The 21,921-nt window shown below is 37.2% G+C and overlaps 2 protein-coding genes and 1 non-coding gene across 3 annotated transcripts; 1 reads left to right on the top strand and 2 right to left on the bottom strand.

Moving 5' to 3' along the window:
- Nucleotides 1–1,377: 1,377 nt before the first annotated feature.
- On the bottom strand, nt 1,378–7,452 carry LOC103696994 (transaldolase-like). Its single transcript, XM_039117784.1, has 7 exons — nt 7,211–7,452; nt 5,789–5,960; nt 5,639–5,688; nt 3,581–3,881; nt 2,841–3,029; nt 2,566–2,748; nt 1,378–1,813 (listed from the first exon to the last, which is right to left on the bottom strand). The coding sequence occupies exons 1-7, from the start codon at nt 7,390–7,392 to the stop codon at nt 1,568–1,570; spliced, it is 1,323 nt and encodes a 440-aa protein (XP_038973712.1). The 5' UTR covers nt 7,393–7,452; the 3' UTR covers nt 1,378–1,567.
- A 2,409-nt stretch (nt 7,453–9,861) lies between these two features.
- Nucleotides 9,862–19,904, bottom strand: LOC120105390 (cytochrome b-c1 complex subunit Rieske-4, mitochondrial-like). The gene is made up of 2 exons (XM_039117783.1): nt 19,640–19,904; nt 9,862–10,785 (listed from the first exon to the last, which is right to left on the bottom strand). Exons 1-2 carry the CDS (start codon nt 19,812–19,814, stop codon nt 10,142–10,144), a joined length of 819 nt encoding a protein of 272 aa, XP_038973711.1. The 5' UTR covers nt 19,815–19,904; the 3' UTR covers nt 9,862–10,141.
- A 79-nt stretch (nt 19,905–19,983) lies between these two features.
- Nucleotides 19,984–20,056, top strand: TRNAN-GUU. Its single transcript has one exon. It is a non-coding gene; the product is annotated as a tRNA-Lys (tRNA).
- The last annotated feature ends 1,865 nt before the right edge of the window (nt 20,057–21,921 follow it).

Below are 21,921 nucleotides of genomic sequence, written 5' to 3'. Positions count from 1 at the left end.
GCTTGATAAGATCTCATAAGGTGAGGGAGTTGATGAATAGGATATCATCTCCTTTATGGTTAATTTCTTCCAGCTTTAGAATTTTTAGTTTCTTCTTTATGGCTAACGAAGGAATGATTTTGTGAAGCCAGCTGAGGAGGTTTCAGTGCGTGCAAGAATTATGAGATCACTTTGGTAACTAGGATGGTAGCTGAGGAGCTGACATTGGAGCTTGAGGAACTTTCACCATCATGATGGAGTTGCTTGAGAGATGAAATTTAGGAGTTGCATCAATTAGGTTTCCAACCTATAAGTCCCAATAATGGAACCAAAGGTCCTGTTTGAATTTGAAATGGGAGGGTTAGGTAAGTAACAGATGGTTGAGAGAAGATCTCTAGGAATGAGCAGGCTAGGATTGGTAAAGCAAGGATTATAGCATAGACTCTATAGGAAAGGAAGTGGATCCAGCACTTTGGTGCAATCATAGATGGTGCCAATGGGTTCCACAACCTAGTTGAGCTGCCTCTGGGTTACGCCCTCCACACCTTAGGCTACGCCTCTCTGAAGAGCTACTTCTGAATCAGTTAAAGTGGTGTCTTCATCACCTACAAGACCGAACCAGAACTCCCAATCACTACCATTTTCAGGTTGGTTTTGTACATTAGTAGGCAGAGAACCTCTGCTGCTTTCAAATTTAATTATTTCAATCTGTGTTAACTTTACCATGTTTTCTGCATCATTTTAAACATTAGTACTATGGAAGATTTTTCAATTGTTTTTCCATTTTACCCTTGAAATCCTACAGTACTAACACAAAATAGGACGTAAGATGATCGATTTCATTTTTCTTTTATGGTACAAAGATAATCCATTCACTTGTTCTGAAATCTTCGTACCACTAATTGATCCAGTTGCTTGGCCAAATTGGTGTGCACTTTGTTGATCGAAGTCTAAGAAAAGAGACACTTCTATTTTGGATTTCCCAAATTCTTCTACATGCTATTCCAATCTCAGCAGTACAGAAAAAACCTATATCTCAACTGTTTAATTCTCTCCAGTTTTAGCATGATTTATGATCTATGATCAATACAACTTCCTTGGAGTTCTATCTGGACAGGTCATAGGATAAGTAACCAAATTGAACCACAGATTCTTATGATGATTTGGTTTCATGGGATTTAAAATCTATTACATTCCTAAAACTATTAAAGCTTTAAAATTACTTCAGAAGCATCAAACTACCGTGCCGATTGGCTGCATTTGAATATCTAGTAGAATGCAATAAATCATGAACCTGATTTTTCTGGAAAGGATGTAGGTGAAGGAAGGTGGCACTGGCTGAAGGATTGCTGGCTACCAATTCATTTCCTTGAGATCTTCGTTGGCTTAGATCCCCTCTGAAAATTCATGGCTCTAAATTGGTGCTATTACTTGCTATGTAGTATCCTCAGAAACCATATATTCGCAGCCTGCCTAGTACACATAAAGCAGACGACATCTTACAACAAGGAACAATTTACAAGTTAAAAAACCAACCCAGCTTTATTTAGGACAGCTGATAGCTGGGAACTGAAACACTAGCTTCCACCTACAGACCGACCAGCTTGAGGGAATCGCACTTTTTTTGCAGGCTAACAAGCAAGCTGTCGAAACTCTTCCTGAAGGAGTCGACACCTTCAACTTCAAGCTGAGACCCAACCTTGTTCCAGTCAATGCCCAACTTCCCGAGCGCACTATAGATACCCTCAGCCTCTGACAGATTTGAGTCAATGGTCCTTGAAACGGTGCCATGGTCAATGAAGGCTTGCAGAGCTTGATCAGGCATGGTGGAAACCTGAAAGCATAGAAGATCAAACATGTGCATAATTTAGTCAGCCATGCTCTCTGAAGTCCATGACTTTTTTGAGGGGATCTAAAGTCCATAAATACCAGATTGAATTAACTAGGCTTTGAATATACCAGAGTGTGAAACCTGCATCCTCAAATACTAGCTTTTTACATGATCTTTGACAAAAATAATAATAATAATAATAATATTCTATCTAAAAATTAAAATAATGATATGATAGCATCTAGTTTTGGTGGCAAAACCATTTCCGGACCCCAAGTTATCCACATTTTGAGTAAAAAGTCAGGCTTAGGTGGAACCTGAATGCCATCTTACCATTGCCTGTGTGGCTGAAAGAACTACTAAATAGTTAGCAGATGTGATACTACAAATTGGTACTGATTTGCCTGAATTGCTTTAGTAAATAGATGAACTCCATGGAAATTACTAATTTCCTAATGCTTTCTTTCCAAGTCGATAATATTCAGTCCTCTAAGTTAGGTTACTGTTCATAGCATTCAGGTGCACCAAAAAAAAAAAAAAAAAAAAAAAAATATATATATATATATATATGAGTACTCATGTGACAAGTAAATCTGGCTATGTTGAATCATACTAGTATGCAGATTAAAACGCACACAAAAAAAAGAGAAGAAAAAAGCTAGTCTATATATAAAACAGCCTCTTTTTCTATTATGCATGATCTGAAACTTCTAAGAGAAATTATAATCGAATGAGTAAGAAATATTGAGGCTCACCGTGTCAGGTCCAATGAGAGGATCCACATACAGAGTGTCAGGATACGCAGGATTCTTAACACCGGTTGATGCCCACAACAATCTTTGCTTCTTAGCACCTTTCTTTACCAAGGCCTCCCATCTTGGACCAGAAAATTTCTTTTGATAGAGCTTATATGCCAAAGCAGCTTGAGCCACTGCAGCCTAAAGCAGTTTTAAAATAAAACCATGATCAGACTTCTAGCATTTCCATGTTTCCAAATGAACATAGGTCATAAGGCATTTTATATTTTTACCTTGCCTCGGAGATCAAGAGCTTCAGGTGTCCCAATTTCTTCAAGCATCTTATCTATAAGGGTGTCCACACGGCTGACAAAAAAAGAAGCTACACTGGTAATTCTAGATAGGTCATCGTGCCCAGAAGACTCAAGGCCATCCAAATAAGCATCAATGACTGCTTCATATCTTGATAGTGAGAAGATCAGCTGTCATCAGTAATACATACTAATCAATCATATGAACAACATACGACACTAAGGTTAAATGCAAAGGAGTTCACTGATAAATCAAAATAGAATAACTAGATCTCCATTGGGAGATGACATTTAGATCAAAATCAAAAGAAAAATACAATTGAAAGACATTACATTAAGCACATCAATAGAAAGAAAATGAACACCAAAAAAAAAAACTGTGCACAATTGATGGGTGGTCAGAACTTCCAGCAAGAGAGAAGGCAGAGTTAAGATGGGCAAGGAAATGGAAGTTTTCTTGGTGACACTGGTAGAAAACTTTCTCTATTAAGTCTCATATTCTATCCACGTCCGTTTAGAAAGAAACATCTGTCTCACAGATTTAAGCATCAGATCAATACAAATGACGATGATCTTAATACAAAGATAAAATCATGTAGACATATGATTACTAAATGGGGCATGAATCAACTATATATTCTACAAGTGCACACAGCACATTCTGAAATTTTAATCCTAATCACCAATAAGCAGGCAAGAGAAGCGTAAGCAATGGAACTTACTGTAACATTGACACTTATACCATTTGAGATTACTTCTTTAACTGAAGGAACGCATTCTGCAGTAGCTGGGATCTTTATGTAGACATTGGGACGATTAACCACTTTGTGCAACCATTTTGCAGCTTCAATAGTTCCATTGGTATCATTTGCAAGTCTAGGAGAGACTTCAACAGATACATAACCATCACCGCCATCTGTTTGTTCATAAATAGGTTCAAAAAGCTTGCATGCATCTTGAATATCGTTTATAACAAGCTCCCAGTAAATGCTTTCTATGTCTTTTCCAGCTGTAACAAGCTGCCTGAAATCATCATGAATTCATAGATTATCACATAGAAGACATTACTTTAAACTGACTAAGATGTACATGTTCCAAAAAACAGTAATTTCATACCTGAGATGGTCTCAAGCAGTGAACTTTTTAATAAAGATTTAAAGGTATAGAAATAAAAATAATAAAAATTCACTGTAACCTATGTTTTATCAAAAGTACTTTTTTTCCTGGTTCCCAAATCTCATGAAGCAGTTATGTACGGACATCTCTGCAGGAGATACCTCCTCCTTCCTTTTTTGTTTTTTTTTTCTTTTCTTTTCTTTTGTGTGTGTGTGTATGTATGTGTGTGAAGGTAGGGTATGTGTCCTTTTTTGTGAAGATATTACACTGTTAGGAAGACATGCAGAGTTATCAAAATAAGAAAAGAAACAGGTGACCTAAGATAAAATACATTCACCAAATTATGTTTGCAATATCCAACATTTGTTGTGAAGCACCTTCATTCAGAGAAATCCATCAAATCGGGCATGAAGGTTTGCATTCTAAAAGCAAGAAGGCTGATGTTAGTATGCAACATTGATATGAAAAAGGGTTAGACTACATTAATTGTGAAATGTGACTAATTTAATTGGAGCATGTCTTTTATATTTTTTGTTGTGATATGTTTTCACACTGACTTTCAAGAAATCCAACCCTATTCTTTTAAGATATTGTCTCCTGGGTCCTGACTACCAAATAATAGAAAATCAAAAGTACTTGCCAATCAGGATAAAATACATGATGGCCAAAAACTAAATTATGCTCCCAACATCCAACATATGTCATCCAGCACCTTCATTGAGAGAGATCCATCACATTGGGCATGAACGATTGCATTCTAAAAGCAAGAAGGCTAATGATGGTTTGCAACATTGACATGGAGAAGGTTTAGACTACATCAATAGAGAAATGCGACTAATTCCATAAGAGGATGTCTTTTTTTTTTAAAGGTCTTAAGAGGATGTTTTTTTATCTCTTTCTTGTGATGCAGTTTCACATTGACAGACTTCCAAGAAATCCAACCTTATTCTTTTAAAATTATGTCTTCTGAGCCCCAACTACCAATTGATAGAAAACCAAAAGTGCCTTCCCTGCCAAGCATGATATAATATATGATGGCCAAAAAATAAATCTTTTGACCATAACATTCTGTCCCAAGGCCAGCCTAGCATGGTCCACACATCTCCTAACCGCCATCAACTGAATGATAAGACAAGCACGATAAGCAAAGTGATGAATAATTTTCGTACCAACGAGAAATTACAAATAATATCTATGTCTTTGTAAGAAATAGCAATGTTATTGTACTCATTATCTGGTGTTTTTTATTAGTCATTCTTTGTCGAAGGGAAATGAGAAATTGTTAGAGGAAAAACAGTTGTTGTGCAGCACTTTTGCATAGTAAATGCTTTCTAGAGAATATTATGCACAAAGGATGAGAAAGCATGAACTAATTAATCACTATGACGAGTGAACTATTCTACCAATTAATAAAAAAAAAACAATGCTATGTTTTCTGCAGTGTATAAGCGATGCTGAAAATCCAGCAATTGCTGCTGACTGTCCTAAAGATATTATATATATGCCCATTATTTCTGCAGCGGTGTTTACTTTAGCATTAAAAATAAAAACTAAAAGTTTGAGGTAACAAAACATCAAAAATTGATGCATAAAGAAAATCTGCACCAGATGATGTGGTATGAATGGAGAATTAACAAAGTGGAGTTAGACAGATAGTTAGCTACCTAAATTGTTCATCGTAGGCACTGGATGATGAAATTGCTTTCTGGAAAATCTGCAACAGCATTACGCAGAGCTGATAATCAGATTTGAAGGCTAAAGATTAAAAATGTTGAAAAAAGGCTTTTTTAACTTTCAACAAATAAGAAAGGTACCGTAGGATTGCTAGTAACTCCTCGAACTCCACTCGCAATGAGTGGAAGCAGATCTGTTACTGGGCGGCAAAGATTATCATACCATGGAGATTGCCCTTGTTGCTCATAAAGGTCATGGAGTGCTGTTCTCTTTGCTGGAGCACCATTTCCATCTTGTTCGGAACATCTCACACTGGAATATAGAGTTGACAGAAAAAATCTTCATAAAGTGCCAACTCAGAAAGTCAGAATAAAAGTTAAAAATTAGACAATGGAAAACCTCACGCACATTATGGTGCATACACAGGCATGCATACTCTTGCAGATGTATCTGTATACATACACATACACATGCATAGATGCATGCATCCATGCTTGTATTACTAACACAAGATTTCAAACTCCTTTGGGTATTCTGGAAACTTTACCCACTTCAAGGTGTTGAATTGAGTTTCTCATGGCCCCAAATATCTTAAAATGCCATTCTTATTACATAGCTCTTTCTCTCTACATCTTTTCATCTATTAGAGCATTCTACATCTATATAAGCTGACTAATCCTTTTAAGAGTTCTAGAACCCATGCAATACCTCTACTTTTTAAAAAAAATAATAACAAATGAGAGTTTTATCTTAAAATTCTATTCTCATTAGATAGCTCTTTCTCTCTACATCGTTTCATCTATTTGAGCATTCTACATCTATATAAGCTGATTAATCCTTTTAAGAGTTCTAGATCCAATGCAATACCTCTACTTTTTTAAAAAAAATAATATTCTTGCGTGCTAATTTTTGAATACTTTGTCTCCATGCGTTTCTAACTCCTTTTCCGTTATGGGAGTCACGTTTAGGCTCTTAGTGCGACCCCCAATGTGGGGCTCAAGTTTAATGATCATACTTTGCGGGGGGAAAAAAAAAGGAAAGCTCAAATTTGAGAGAGAGAGAGAGAGAGAGAGAGAGAGAGATTTCAGAATTGAAGATAAGAAACAAAGAAAAAAAAATGCTCTGGTAATAACTTACCAACATAGCTTAGGTTAATTCAGATTCCTTTGACAGAACAATACATAGAACCATACACAAAATTGAAACTTTCAGCAAAACTATATATATGACATTTAAACTTTAAATGGTCAAGTTGCAATCATAAACCTAATCCAAGTCTTTTACAAAACAGAAATCAAACCAACCAAACTCAAGCTCTTCAGTTTCTCAACCATTGTAACTAGACTGCCTCGACCAAACAGAAGAACAAAATAGCAAAAGCTCATCAACATTATAAATAAAAAACATAATTTTCTAACAAAAAAGGAGCGACCTTTCAGAATCTTTGAATTGATCTACTGTTCAAACAATGAATTGAAACCTACAGATCAAGAACTAAAACAATCAAAACATAGAGGGAGAAAGAATTGAGAAAGAAAGATGGAGGGATAATAGAAGCATACACCAATGAGCTCCTCTCCACACGATCTCTTTGAATCGAGAGGCGGAGAGGCGAGACTCGCTTCCGAATCGGAGCCCCGGTGCGGAAGTTGAGTGAGAGTTTCGGCTCTGATCGGAGGGCGGAAGAGGAGCGGAAAGAAGCGGCGGCGAGGTTAGCTTTTGAGAGCTTAGAAATCGAAGCCATGGAGGGGGAGAGAGAGAGAGGGCGAGAAAGAATTTATGGATTCTGTTGGATAATTTGAAGTAAAGACTAATTAAAGACGAAGGGAAGAAGGGTTACTTATAGGGGTGAAAGTTGTCTGATGTCCGGATCCTTTGAATCGGGTGTAAATTTTAACATCCAATAATATGCTTATTCATAATCATATCTATATTCAATAAAAATAAATAAATATAAATATAAATAAACAACTATCCAATATACATTCAAATATTTATTTTTATTTATAATTTTATTTAATATATAGTAGTCATAAATTTTTTAAGAAAATAAATGACCATATTAAAATTATATTAAATTAATTTATCTTTCGCTTAGTATTTTTTATTTATACTTTCAGATCCGATTTGTATCTATACCCGTTGAAAATAAATATAAATATAAATATAGATTTTTACATATAACTGGCATTCATATTCGTATCTGAATTCCTCACACAAAATAATTATATATATAATATACTGATATTTGATCCAATTTTATTCCTAATTAGTTAAGGCCTAACCTCCAAGCGAAGAGATTCGTTGGAGGAGAACATGGGCAATATCGAAATAAAAATAATTTGATAAGCTGGTGGTGGTCTAAAGAGTAGTTTTTTTTGAATTAAAATGATTAAATTACCCCTAACTCTTTATTGAGTTACAATGTTATCTTTAATTTATGTGGAAAATGTTTGAGTAGTGGCCAAGTATAACTTTATCTAAATAGCTGTTTTTGACAAGGTTATACCTAAGTTTTCTACTATTATGATCTATGAAGGTTGCTTAAATACTATATTTAGACTATTTAAATTATTGTCAGAAAACAATTCTATCTGATAATTGAATTATTGAAAATGAAATATATATTGTTTTTTTTTTAAAAGATGTTAATTGTACGAGGGAAACAACCAAAATATAGCTTAGTAGTTATGCTTTCTCCTCCATAAAAAAACAGGTTCCGCATGGATTATACATTGACTTGGTTTACTTCATATATATATATATATATATATATATATATATATATATATATATATATATATATATATAGAAGAGATGTGTTTGACTCTATTTAAGTATTGCTTTTTTCAATAAATTAATACTAAAAAAATATTTTTTTTTGTTAGAATAGTATTTGTTATATTAATAAGATCTATAATTTTTAAATGATTTACTTGATATTCCAAGAAGTTAAAGAAAAAAAGAAAGAAAGATGGATTTGGATACTTGGAAACTATTTTTTTTCTTTTTCTAATTTAATATTTGAAATTTCTAATTTTTTATTTAAATTATATAAAAATTATGGAATAAGTAAACTAGCAGTAGCCATCACCAGGAAGTCAGTTTCAATTTTAAGCATCCTGGGTGGTTGGGGATCACAATTATTAGTAATATGGATGGTGCAAATTGCAAAGCCTGTAAATTAGTGATCGGATTGAGACGGTCTTTTGAGCCATATAGCAGCGGAATTAAAAGTTGGGGAAGGCACAGCACCACCGTCCCTCAAAGTGGAGCTCCGGAATGTCGTTTTCCGAAGGAAATCCCAGCTACGTCAGATGAGGCTGCCCCCCACGCTCTCCTTATAAGACGTCACAGCGCCGAGCGAGATGGCTCTTCATCTCGGGAAGAGATCATTTCCCTTGGGGTTTTCTGTCTCAGCCTTGGAGTGAAGGGACGTTCCCTCGCGAGCCATGAAGAAGTTTTCCAATGGGATTTGGAGTCTAAAATGTGATTTCTCTCGGAAACGAACCTAAATTCAGGGAGGATCTTTGTTATATCCATCATCCTGTGATTGCTTTGAGAGCTGTGCGGTGCATGATCCAACCGTGGATGGGAGTGAAGGAAGCTGAATCCTTCTATTTTTTGAGAGAGAGCAAGGAGGGTCGTCCGAGTCAATATTGTCCAAGCTTAAATTCTTTGAGATGCGCCATCCCTACTTGGTCTCCGGACAGGAAAGACAGTTTGGATGTTCTCTCCTGCCATGTATTTCACTTATACATATGCTTTAGTAAACGTATGACTTCATGTTTAATTCCAAATAATAACTCAGGAAGAAAAGGTATATAACTTGAATCAAAGAGTTCGTTTATCAAACTCACACCAAACAATTATAAAATTGATGCAATTACAGATGCTCCTCTCCATTAAAGAAATTGATAAGCAATAATCATGAGTCTTTTTCTACCAAAAAACAACAAAAAAAAAAATCATTAGCCTTCCCAATCAAAACCAGTAACTTCTGAATTAAAGATCCAGTGAAGGATACTAATGGTCCTGCTGAGAGTCAAGCTAAAAGGAAGAATGATATAAAGATAAATCGAAACCTATGCCTCGTATATCCATGCACTTATACTGACATTAATGCATGAGCACGCAAATAACATATTCCAATTTGACAACCACATGCTATGAATATTGAGCTCTCGGCAATACGTCCCATGGTCTCCAAGCATAACAAAAACCATGAGGTTTGTAAATCTACAACATCTTCTCAGGCATGAGGAGACTACCATTGACCAGAATTTACCCTGGTGAACAGGGCAAGAAGCTAATAGAGGATATTTCCAATAAGTTTACACGGTGCAATATACATGTTCCACCTTAATAATGTGCTCGCCAAGGTGATCGCAATTATTCATGAACCAGTGCCAGAAACTTGTAATATCCAGCAGAGGCAAGTAAAAGACAAATATTATATAGAGAATCATACCACAACATTCAAAACACAGAATTTAGCCTACCATCAACTTGTTCTCATCCATGAAGGTATACTGAGGCACCTCCAGGTTGTATGGAGCCGGGCCTTTGCGAATCCTACCGGAGATATCATAATGTGACCCATGACACGGGCAAAACCAGCCACCAAAATCTCCAGCATTGGGCAGGGGAATGCAACCCAGATGGGTGCAGACCCCAACCACCACGAGCCACTCTGGGTTCTTCACTCTAGCTGCATCTTCCTGAGGATCGCGAAGGGATGCCACATCCACACTGTTGGCCAACTTGATATCATCCTCAGTCCGGCGCCTTATAAACACTGGCTTCCCACGCCACTTCACCGTAACTGTGCTCCCAGGCTCAATGCTGGAGAGATCGACCTCCAGTGAAGCTAGAGCAAGGACATCCTTACTAGCGGACATGCTTAACACAAACTTAAGGACTAGGAGACGAATCAAAGAAGCATACACAAATCGCCCCCCACTCAAAACAAAGTAAGCAAATGCTCGCTTGCTGGGATCGCCCGGAGGAAATCGCTCATGGTTGTGTTCATCATAGACTATCTTTGAGGTTGGGTTCTTCATAGCTGCCACTGTTGCAGGAAGGTCAGCCAACCCCATGTCCTGATGTCTAGGGACAAGAGATTCAGAAGAAAATCCTGCAGGTTAAAAAATCACACAAGAAAAACACTTTTCAGTAGCATAAGTTATTTCCGTGAATCTTGAGACATTCTGGATTATTTAATGCTGGATTACCAAGTGGAGGTAATCTGAAATTATCTTTTCTTGACAGAAATACCATAACTTATATTATATTAATATTGTATTAATTATATTAATATATATTATATTGACATTATATTAATAAATTATAAATATACTTATACATTGACTAATACTATTTATAAATAATAATATATTTAATATATTAATATATTTATTAACATCTATTAATTTTAATAAATAATTAACAAATATTTATTAATTATCAATAAATCTAACGTAAGATTCATTAATAATTAATATATTCCTTTATATATCAAAACACAAAATTTATTTATAATAAAAAATACATTCAAATATATGTATAATTAATTTAAAAATATTTATTAACTCATGTAAATATATTTCAATATTCAAAATAACCAATATTGACGACGCTTATGTAAGTGGGCCATAAATGACCAACAAATAGACCGAGAAAAAAATGTTATTACATAAATTATTTATTCAAGGGCACTCTTGAAAATTTAGTAATATTTTCATATAAGATTACCTCCAACCAAACATAGTAATCTTTTTTCCGACGCTATTTTTTTGAGTAGTTTTCCACCAACCAAATGTGGCCAAATTTATTTTCTTCCACAATTACTTTTCTAGATAAATGATTCCTAGGAATCATCAAATTACCCCATAATCTCACATGCCCCAACCAAACAAACCCTAACAAGAATATTTTGAAGAAATGATTCAAGTAAAATTCATAGAATAATTTAAAATTTTATCTCACTTAATAGTCAAATCAATGCAATAATTAGAAGCATGATTGTGCATTAGAAGTCACCATCGATTACAGAACAAACACCAAGGGGGACAGACAGTCATTAGCACAAACTTCACAATAAGTAGAGTTGGTGGTTCATTTGTGAGTTCTAGTTTTATTAAGACTGGTTATTTGTGCCAAAGTCAAAGTGAGCTTGATTTTGATCTTGAACAGCATGGAGTTCTATATAAAGACAGTCCTAGATAAAGTAGGACAAATTGGGCTACAGCACTAATAGATGCTTTAGTAGTTTAAGTAGAGGACTTTTATCCTTATTGGCGTTTTGTTTATTTTATTTAATTAAGTCTTGATCTCTATACTAAAGCATGGGTGACTTCAGAGAATAGAGAGCTTTTGTCTTTTATGCATGGTGCTTGGAATTGAGTTCTAGTAGCTTCAAATTATATGCTATATAGCATTAGGTGCAGTATTGGAGAGAGATTTTATGAGGTATTCTTGAAGTAGAAGCTGGGAACTTTAGTTTGGCTTTTGATTGTGCAGTTTTAAATACTATCAAATAGTCTGTAGATTTTCTAGATGTGCCCCATATATTACAAAGTTGACCACTATATTTTACATCAACATAAGTTCACGTGTGAAAGATACTCTTGCATAGAGTACTTATTAGGGAATGTTGTTAGCTAGTACATTAGGGGAATTCATTAAGAGGAACGCCCATATTATACAAACAATTTGTTAAGTAAACCCTAGAATTTCTATCAAAGAGGGAGATTTTTCTTCCAAAACATAGGCCAAGTTTGATTGACATCAAATCTCAATAATGCAATCTTTCCATGTCATTATCAATCATAAATGCCAATGCTAAATATTATTAACATCCATACATGTCCTTCACACAAGTCAACTAAAAAATAAAAATGTTATATTATTACCTATTAATAACTGGTTTAAACTATTTAAATTTGTACTAGGAAGGTAGCTATACATAATCATCTATAGAATAGAATATTATAGGCATCATCGAGAAACTCTGAGAACTGGAATGCCATCTCTTGATGGTGATCCATATCTATGAACGAGTTTGACCCACAACACGAAGATCCCCAAATATTACTCATCTTCCTATCTATTGCACCACACGATTCACCAACAAAACCATTTTGAACCATCGCTCCACTCCTCTTAATCAGTTTCGGTGTGCTCTCATTGTCTATGCTAGCCTTCTACATTGGATTTGGATCTAACAAGTCTAGAAAAATCAGCATTCATAATTGAGCACATACATCATCTTGATCATGGCATAGAGACGCTTCCTCTATAAGAAAACTACTCCATTTTTGAGCTACGGCAATGGCGGCGTTATAGTGGCTTGGGTTGTCAGCACCATGGAGGAAGATGTCTCACTAGAAGAGGCATGGGGTAGAAATGTATCCTCTATGGAAATCACTTCTTGAGCTCCAGTAATGGCAGTGGTACAATAACTTGGATTGTCACCATCATGGAGAAAGAAGATGCCTCATTAAAGAAGGCACATGTATCATAGAATAGAAACACTTCCTCTATAAGAAAATCGCTCCACTTGAGCTCCATTGATAGCCGCGGTGCAGTGGCTCGGGTTGTCACCACCGTAGAGGAGAAAGATGCTCATTAGAGAAGGTGCAAATATCATGGAGTAGAAACACATCCTCATTAAACAAGATGCATGGCTAGGGTACAAGCTCGACTTAACTCGGCTATTGCCAAGCTCAAGTCAAACTCGAGTAGCTCAAATAGTTTTTCGAGTTGAGCTCGAAGACTCGCGATCCTAGTCGAGTATATATTTTTAACAAGGTCCGCCGTACCGGTCCGGATCGGCGTACCGGTGGCCGGCCGGACCGATACGGTACCGGTTTGGACCGGTACGGTACCGGTCCGGACCACTTTCTTTCCCATCAAAAAAAAAAAAAAAAAGCTGTGGCCGAGGCCACAGCTTTCTTCCTTAAAACCACGGCGGGCGCGTGGTTTTTAAAACCACGCGCCACACGGTGGTTTAAAAACCACAGCGCGTGGCGCTGTGGTTCCCAAAAAAAAAAAAACCCTGGTTTTTTTTTTATTTGAAAGAAGTGGCCGTGGGCCACTTCTTTCTTAAAACCACGCGCCACGCGGTGGTTTAAAAACCACAGCGCGTGGCGCTGTGGTTCCCAAAAAAAAAAAAACGGCTTTTTTTTTGTTTTTGAAAGAAGTGGCCCGTGGGCCACTTCTTCCTTGAAACCACGCGTGGCGCGTGGTTTTTGAAACCACGCGCCACGCGGTGGTTTTTGAAACCACGCGCCACGCGGTGGTTTTAAAAACCACAGCGAGGCGCTGTGGTTCCCCCCCTAAAAAAAAACACCGTACCGGTGCGAACCGGCCGGTTCGCACCGGTACGAGGCCGGTACCAAGCGGTACCGGCCGGTATCGGCCGGTACGGTCTCCGTACCGGCCGGTTCACAAAAGAAAACCGGAAAATACCGGTTTTCATCTGTGTCCGGTACCGGTCAGGGACCGGACCGGTACGTACCGGCCGGTACGTGCCGGTACGGCATTCCTTGATTTTTAATAATATTTTATTTTATTTATAATATATATTAATATTTTAATATTTTAAAATATAATATTTATTAATTTTTTAATCCGACCTAACTCCTTCCTACTCCATGCCTTTCATATTTTGTTTTAACTATATTTTTTAATTATGACTAAGGCTTCGAGCTCGAGTATTTGGCTTGGTTGATATTCGAGTTGAGTAGAGTTGATCTCGATCATTGCTTTTTTCTTTTGATCAAGTCTAATTCGAGCTCAAATATTAAGGCTCAATCGATCTCGAGTCAAGTTTGGAGACCAAGTATTATGACAAGCTGCTCCATACTTAAATCTCGAGCATTTTGATAGGGTAGTCAACCTCGAGTCGAATCGAGTCGAGCTCGAATGACAAGCTACTTGGCTCGGATCGATGCACCCCTTGCGACAACAACCCAAATCACTGCTTCGCCACCTTAGTGGAGCTTAAGTGAAGAGATTTTCTTATAGAGGATGTATTTTTACCCTATGATACGTATCGCATCTTCATCCTCCATGGTGGCGACGACCCAAGTTATTACGCCACCGCCATCGCCAAAGCTCAAGTGGAGTGATTCTCTCATAGAGGAAGCATTTCTACCCTATGATACATGTGCCTTATCTAATACATTATCTTCTTCTTCCACGGTGGTGACAACCAAGTCACTGTACTGCCAACATTGCCAAAGCTCAAGTGAAGTGATTTCCATATAGAGGATGTGTTTCTAACCATGATACCAAGTCACTGTACTGCCAACATTGCCTCCTCTAATGAGGCACCTGCCTCCTACATGGTGGTGATTACCCAATTCACTGTATCGCCACCATCCCTAGAGCTCAAGTGATTCGCTTATATAGAAAGCATGTCTACCCCATGATCAAGGTGATATACGTGCTCAATTTTCAAAGGCTTCTAGCCAGGTGTAGCATGGTATGTTGGATCTAATTCCAATAAGAAGGATAACATAGACAATGAGAGCGAGCCCAAACTAATAGAGAGGAGTGGAGCGGCAGATCAGAATGGTTTGGTTGGTTAATCGTACGGTGCAATAGATAGAAAGATGAGCAATATTTAGGGATCTTCATGTGATGGGTCAAGCTCGTTCATAAATGCAGATCGCCACCAAGAGATAGCATTTCAGTTTTCAGAATTTCTTGATGATATCCATAATATTCTATATATGTAGCTACCATCCTAGTACAAATTTAAATAGCTAATCGTAGTTAATAATAGTTAATAATATAATATTCTTATTGGTTAGTTGATCATTGTGTGAAAGAAATGTATGGACATTAATAATATTTAGCATTGATATTTTATGATTGATAATGTCATCGAAAATTCGCATTATTGAGATTTGAGATACAGAATATTGAGTTGCTCCCCCTCTCTACCTTCTCCTTTTCTCTTCTCTTCCCTCCTCTTCTCTCTCCTTCTTCTGACCTGCATCACTATTTCGAGGCATAAATTATGTCTAGATTTTACTTTTTTATGGACAAGAATCCTCCTTCAGAAATTATTCTAAAACGCTTCCAAATATTGTGGCCAAGCAGAAACTGAAATAACTTGTGGCATAACTATTCAAATAGTCCTAAAACTGCTATTCCTAATTTTCTTATTGCCAAACCAAACGCAGCCTGAGTATAACAATTCTTGGGATCAAGAGTCTGTTTGGGAATGTTGTAGCTTTTGGCCCAAAAGCAGTTTTTGGCAAAAGCTACGTTTGAGGTCAAAAGCTGTTTCAGGGCAAAGTAGTTTTTTTGCCGTAAAAGCATTTGGCTATTAAGATCTAAAAACTATTCTGAAGTTGCAGAAGTGGTTTACTGTAAGTTTGGTTGGTAAATTTAAAAGCCTACTTTTAAATGACAAAATGACCAAAAAGGACAAAAGCCTAAAATAATTCTAAATTTGTTTAGATATAAGACAAATGAGTACCATGATGCAAATAAATTTAATAAAAATCATATGATATTTTTTTTTCCATATAGTTAATATGAAAAAAAAAGCAAAATAATTGTTAAGAATGTTTCATCAAAAGAAGGTTACACTAACATACTCTGATACCTATCGATACAAAGCAACCAATTGATTTTTTAAATCTCCAACAAATGCTAGCAACTAGAAAATTAAAAGGAATTTGCATAAGTTCTATTTGTATAGGAAGCTATGCACATTATCAGCAAACTCCAAAGCAAGATCAAATTGATTATATACTAGGTCAGCCTCTAGGAATTCATTTTTTGCTTAGTACGATGTCATGAACTAATAAGTTTAGCACAAAAAGCAGGTTATATTAGTTCCAAAAAAATTAAGAAATTTGATTGAGATATGGAGAGAGGACTTAGTTTCTTTCGTACAAACGATAGCCATTTTTTCTTTGAAACAGACATCGAGTAATAAAAAATATAAAAGCGTTGAGCCACTATAAACACCGAGAAAGAATGCCTCTCAATCACTGCATTCCATGGTTCAGACCATGACTCCATGGTCAGCCTTCTTCCAGAATTCCTGAAAAGATGCCGACATAGCTCCACCAAAGGGAAACAAACATGGAGGGAAAAATTGAATAGCTCATAACTCCTACACAAACATGAGCAGTGATCACATCATCGATGTGGTCTTATAGGGATCCAGGTGTCTCTACAACATGGACTTTGCTCAGAATTTGCAACATTCACTATGATTATGGTCAGCCAAAAAACTAGAATAAAGCCAAAATATACTTATATTTCAAGGAGCCACTCTTACCACTATTCAATTCAAGTGACACATACTCTGTCTACATGATATAGTCCTGATAGTTTGGTTTATTAAGCTCAATAATCAGGATCCAACAATGGACTAGGTTTTTGGAGAAGGGTTTGAAAGTCCATGGAGGAATTCAAGTCCACACACAAAGTGACTAGGCTTCCCTGGTCTCCAGGGTGTCTAAGAACTATATCAAATGGATGAGAATTGTGACATGGAAAAGGAGAACCTTTCTAAAATGAAAAGACCATGCATGTGACATTTAACCAGCACAAGACTGATGCTGAGAGGCACATTAAAAACTAGTAGATCCAAAGTTTGCAATGGCTGCTTTGAGCATTACAAGACACTACCAAGACTGCATGAAGACCTTCTACTCTCTGAAACTTGAAGGCAGGAGTTTGTTTTGTTTTTGTTTTCGTTTTTGTTTTTTTGAAATAAAGGGAAGCATTAAGCCACCCACATTTGTTGAAGGAGGAAGATTAAAGAATGTACATGAGGAGATCAGCTCTTTGGAGAGAGCTGAAATCGTTCACAGAATTGCAGTGCCCTACAAACAGAAATACCTGGACTAGAAACAGAAATATAGTGGAGTTTATTTCCTCCTCTCATGACTAGACTGATATCAAAGAGCACAAGGTTTCAGAGCAGTACTCTTCAGAAACTATATTCTATCTATTTGAAGCAAGTATAATGGTCTATATCACAAAACCAGATGAAACTTCTATATATGAGCAATCCAAAATGGCAACTAAAAAGACCAACAAGAAGGACTATATTTTCTCAATCTTTCATCAATAAACAAAACAAGCGCTGCCCGATAGCTGTAATAAATTTATTAGAAACATCTTTGGAATCCTTTGAAGGGAAAAGAGGCTCTCAAAATCTTTGGAGCAATGGAGAGCAAAGGATTTAAGCTAGATTCTGTTGCTTTGCTTGCATGCCAAGCTGCATGTAGCCATGGAGGTTTGTGGATGATGGGCTTAGAATTTTCAATTCTATGGTGAACCATTATGGAATTAAGCCGAATAGGGAACATTGTGCTTGTGTTGTTGATATGTTGGGTCGTTCAGGGAGGTTGAAAGAAGTTGAGAGGTTCATATGGGAGATGGGATAGAAATGGATCCGTTGGCAAGGGAAGCTTTTCTTGGATCTTGTGGGTTGTATGGGGAGATGGAATTGGGAACATAGCTTCGTAGAGAAGGTTATTAAATTGGAGCCAAAAAAGGATGGTCCATATGTGTTGTTGTTGAATATATACGCTGAACAAAAAATGTGGGAAGAAAAGAAGCATTTGAGGGAGAGATTGGATGCTAGAGGGTCGAGAAAGGAGGCTGCACAAAGCTGGTTCCAAGGAGGATAGGGAATTGGGGAAGATTTCAGGTCTAGAAGTTTGAACGTGGTGATTATTGTCAACGATTTTACTTCAATAGAGTAGAAGTTTGAATGCATCAGATTCATGAACTTTCCTCTCAGGTCTGTAGAGAAAACAGAGTATCATAAACAGAACCAACAATTTACCAGAAGGATCCCTCAAGATATCACTGGAGAGGATCTGGGGTTTGAGCCCCACGTAGAACAGGAACAATGCGATCTATGGCTCCACCACCACCATGATCCCTGTTCCCTGACAATGCCCTCCCTCTTTTCTTGTTATTGGATCTTGCGCAGAGAAACAAAGAACAAGGACCACGGAGTTCTTCAAGGAGATTGGAGTTAGGGTTTCTAGTTGCAAGAGAGGAGGAGAGTTGAACATTCCTTGCCTTTTTATTCTTCGGAGATTGATAATCTTCATAAGAAGGGAAGAGTCCTGATACATTCGGGAGTCGGGATGAAAGTGGACGAGGGCCAGCACAATTTTCCAAAAAATAAAAAATAAAAAAACTAACTTCCCACGAACACAATAGTTAACTTGCGAGCTGCATCTACAGAAGCGGGGGAGGGTCAGCTTTACGTAAACCACATTTTGGGAGGTCTTCAACATGATCAAGAATTACTTTTGGGTTGTAGCCAATCACTCAAAATTTTGCTTTTCGACTAAGAATCACTTTTGTCGAGTGCAAACACACCTCCAAACATGCACTAAATCTAACAAGATGCCCAACAATTTAAAATGATTTTAAATCACAGTCATGTCCTTTTCAGCTGGGAAAAGCTACAGGGTATATATTGACAGCTTATGCTCCAGATGAAACTCTGAGACGCAATTAAATCTGGTGCTTTAGAAAGATAAAGCAACAAGGCTTTCCTCCAATAAAACTACTTCTATTAACCAAACCACCAAACCAAATATACGATGAACCTTTCAATAACAAGAAAAGATCCATAAATTAAGAAAAATCGTGCTTAATATGCTAATCTACATTAAACTGATAATATTCTCCATACATTGCACCAACTTTAAAATATCCAGAATAACAAAAGGCTGCATACCTTAGAAAAGCAGCAAAAGGGCCTAATTCAGCACTGACATGAGATTAGATAGATGATTTCGATGCGAAAATTCAATAAACCGCCTATCCTTGGACAAGAAAAGAGGGAAGGCAAAATCTATCTCCAGATATTTAACTAAATCCAAGCGGCACGGCATGAAATCATACTAATACCAGAGGTAGCTCTTAGATCGTGCAAGCACAAGAAACTAAATCGAATGGAGAGAAACAAAATCAGGAGCATCTCTAACCTCTGGTCGTGCCGGGGAGGCCCGATTCGAGGGCGAATCGAGCGGGAGAGATCGATCTAGAGTCATCGGTCGACGAATGCCCGGCACCATGGACGGGGTTCCTGGAGAGGACAGAGGCGGAGGTGCTCGGCCTCCATGAGAGAGAAGCCAGCCTTCTTCCCGCGACCCTCAGCATCTCCAATTCTCTCTGTATCTCCTTTCTTCTTCTCCTGCTTTTACAATTCGAGATTATCTGGGAACCCTGGAGGAGAACGGACAAAGAAATAAATAGGGCTCGCCAAGGGTATGGCGGTTGGACCTTCCGTTGTTATAATTATCTGAGCGATTGCCGAATGCGTATCCCAGCCGTCTTAGCTCAGCCGGTAGAGCGCATGGCTTTTAACCATGTGGTCGTGGGTTCGATTCCCACAGACGGCGAAGCAAAATTTATTTTTCTTAAATTGATCCCTTTGTTTTCTTAATTTAATTAAAAGACTTTTCTCCTTGCACATACCGTTTTAAATATATAAAATTATATTTACTCTTTCACAAAATTTCTCCTTGCACATATGCTCTAATATTTTTTTTCTTATTGAGTTTCAAATTTCATGATTCTCTTTAACTATAACTGCATAAATCAAAGAGCCTGGTTAGTGGATAGAAGACTTGAGTGAAATGTTAGATTGGTGAAGGCAGCACATAGGTCAATGAATGGAAAGAATGGCTATAGAAAAAAAAATGATAAAAACTGCATTGTTTTCTTGAGTCATAAAAAGTCGAATTGTAGACCTATAACTTTTGATAGCTATAGTTGTTTCTTTTAACATGTAGTAAAACATTAGTAAGTTTAACTGCTCATAGTTGTATTAGATTTTTGTAAGTTATAGTCCTTATAATATATACGAGAAAAACTTGAACCTTTAACCATGTGGTCGTGGGTTCGATTTCCACGGACGGCGGTGCAAAATATATTTTTTTTAAATTAGTCTCTTTGGTTTTTTAATTTAATTAAAAGACTTTTCTTACATACATATCCTTTTCAATATATAAAATTATATTTACTCCTTCACAAAATTTCTTACTTATACTATTCCAAGATGAGATGAACATAAGAAATTCTAAAAACTTCACCACCCTCATATTGCTTTCCTTGCCTAGATCCCTTTCTCCTTTGACACTTTTCCTAACACTCAACCAGGCATAGATTCAGCCTAGACTCAGTTGAGTTGCCGAGTCAACCCTACGAAGACTCGACAAGCTAGTAATCCATCTCCAAACCAAGCAGTGGAATAGTAAATTAATCTTTGTTTGGCCAAGCTGGGGAGGCCGAAGCCCCACGCAACCACAACAGGCTGGCATAACCTCCAAGAGGATCTGGGGTCAGCTGCCAACCCTAGCCTCCTTAATTTTCTTTGTTTCTCCCCTTCTCTAATTTTTTTTGTTTCTCCCCTTCTCTCTCTCAAATCTCTTCCACTGTCGCCTTCATCCTTTGGTAGATCGATCGTTCACACACAATGGATGTGAGTACAACCCAAAGCATCAGATAGTAAAAGAAAATGTAGGGGAGACAAAACAGAAGCTTGGGTCTCCTAATAAACTCTCCAAAGTGATGAGCCGCATAGAACGCCACCCAGTCCATAGTGCTATTGGCCTCCCTGAGGACATAGGTAGCCCGAGCAGCGCCGCATTCGCCTAAGAATCGGCAAATGTCATAGAGCAGCCACATCCCCCTAAGAGCACTCTCGGGATCCTAAATTCCTTCGATTACCGTAATAGAGTCTCTCTTAAAGATGATGCAGTCCCCCTCCAGCCTCCATTTCGCATAGGAGACGTCCTCCCAGGCAGCTCTGACCTCGGCACTAGCAACGGACTAATCAAAAATACACCGACCTTCAGCCGCCACAAGTCTAGCATGCTGATCCCTGATGACAAAGCCAATACCGGACCCCATTGTTCGATGGGTGGCCAACTGTAATAACCCCAAAATATTTTTTTATATAAAAAAGGATAGAATAGTCCTTTAAAATTGATATGAGGGGTAAAATTGGAAGGAATGAAAAGATAATGGCATAGTTGTAGATGCGTTGAAGTGGTAAGGGTAAAATTGGAAAGAAATCAAAAGTTAATGGCATAACAGTAGATATGTTGAAGTGTTAGGGGCAAAATGGAAATTTAATAATATTAAAAATAGGGTGAATAGTATTTTGATGTGATTTAATTGGAGGGTTTGCTGTGGCTTTGGAATGAAACCGAGAGACAGAGAGGGGGGGTTCTCAGACGGCAACAGAGAGGAAAAAAAGAAG

Source organism: Phoenix dactylifera, unplaced genomic scaffold (genome assembly GCF_009389715.1).
Source record: "Phoenix dactylifera cultivar Barhee BC4 unplaced genomic scaffold, palm_55x_up_171113_PBpolish2nd_filt_p 000275F, whole genome shotgun sequence".
Classification (NCBI taxonomy): domain Eukaryota; kingdom Viridiplantae; phylum Streptophyta; class Magnoliopsida; order Arecales; family Arecaceae; genus Phoenix; species Phoenix dactylifera.
This window is presented reverse-complemented; position numbering and strand designations above follow the sequence as displayed.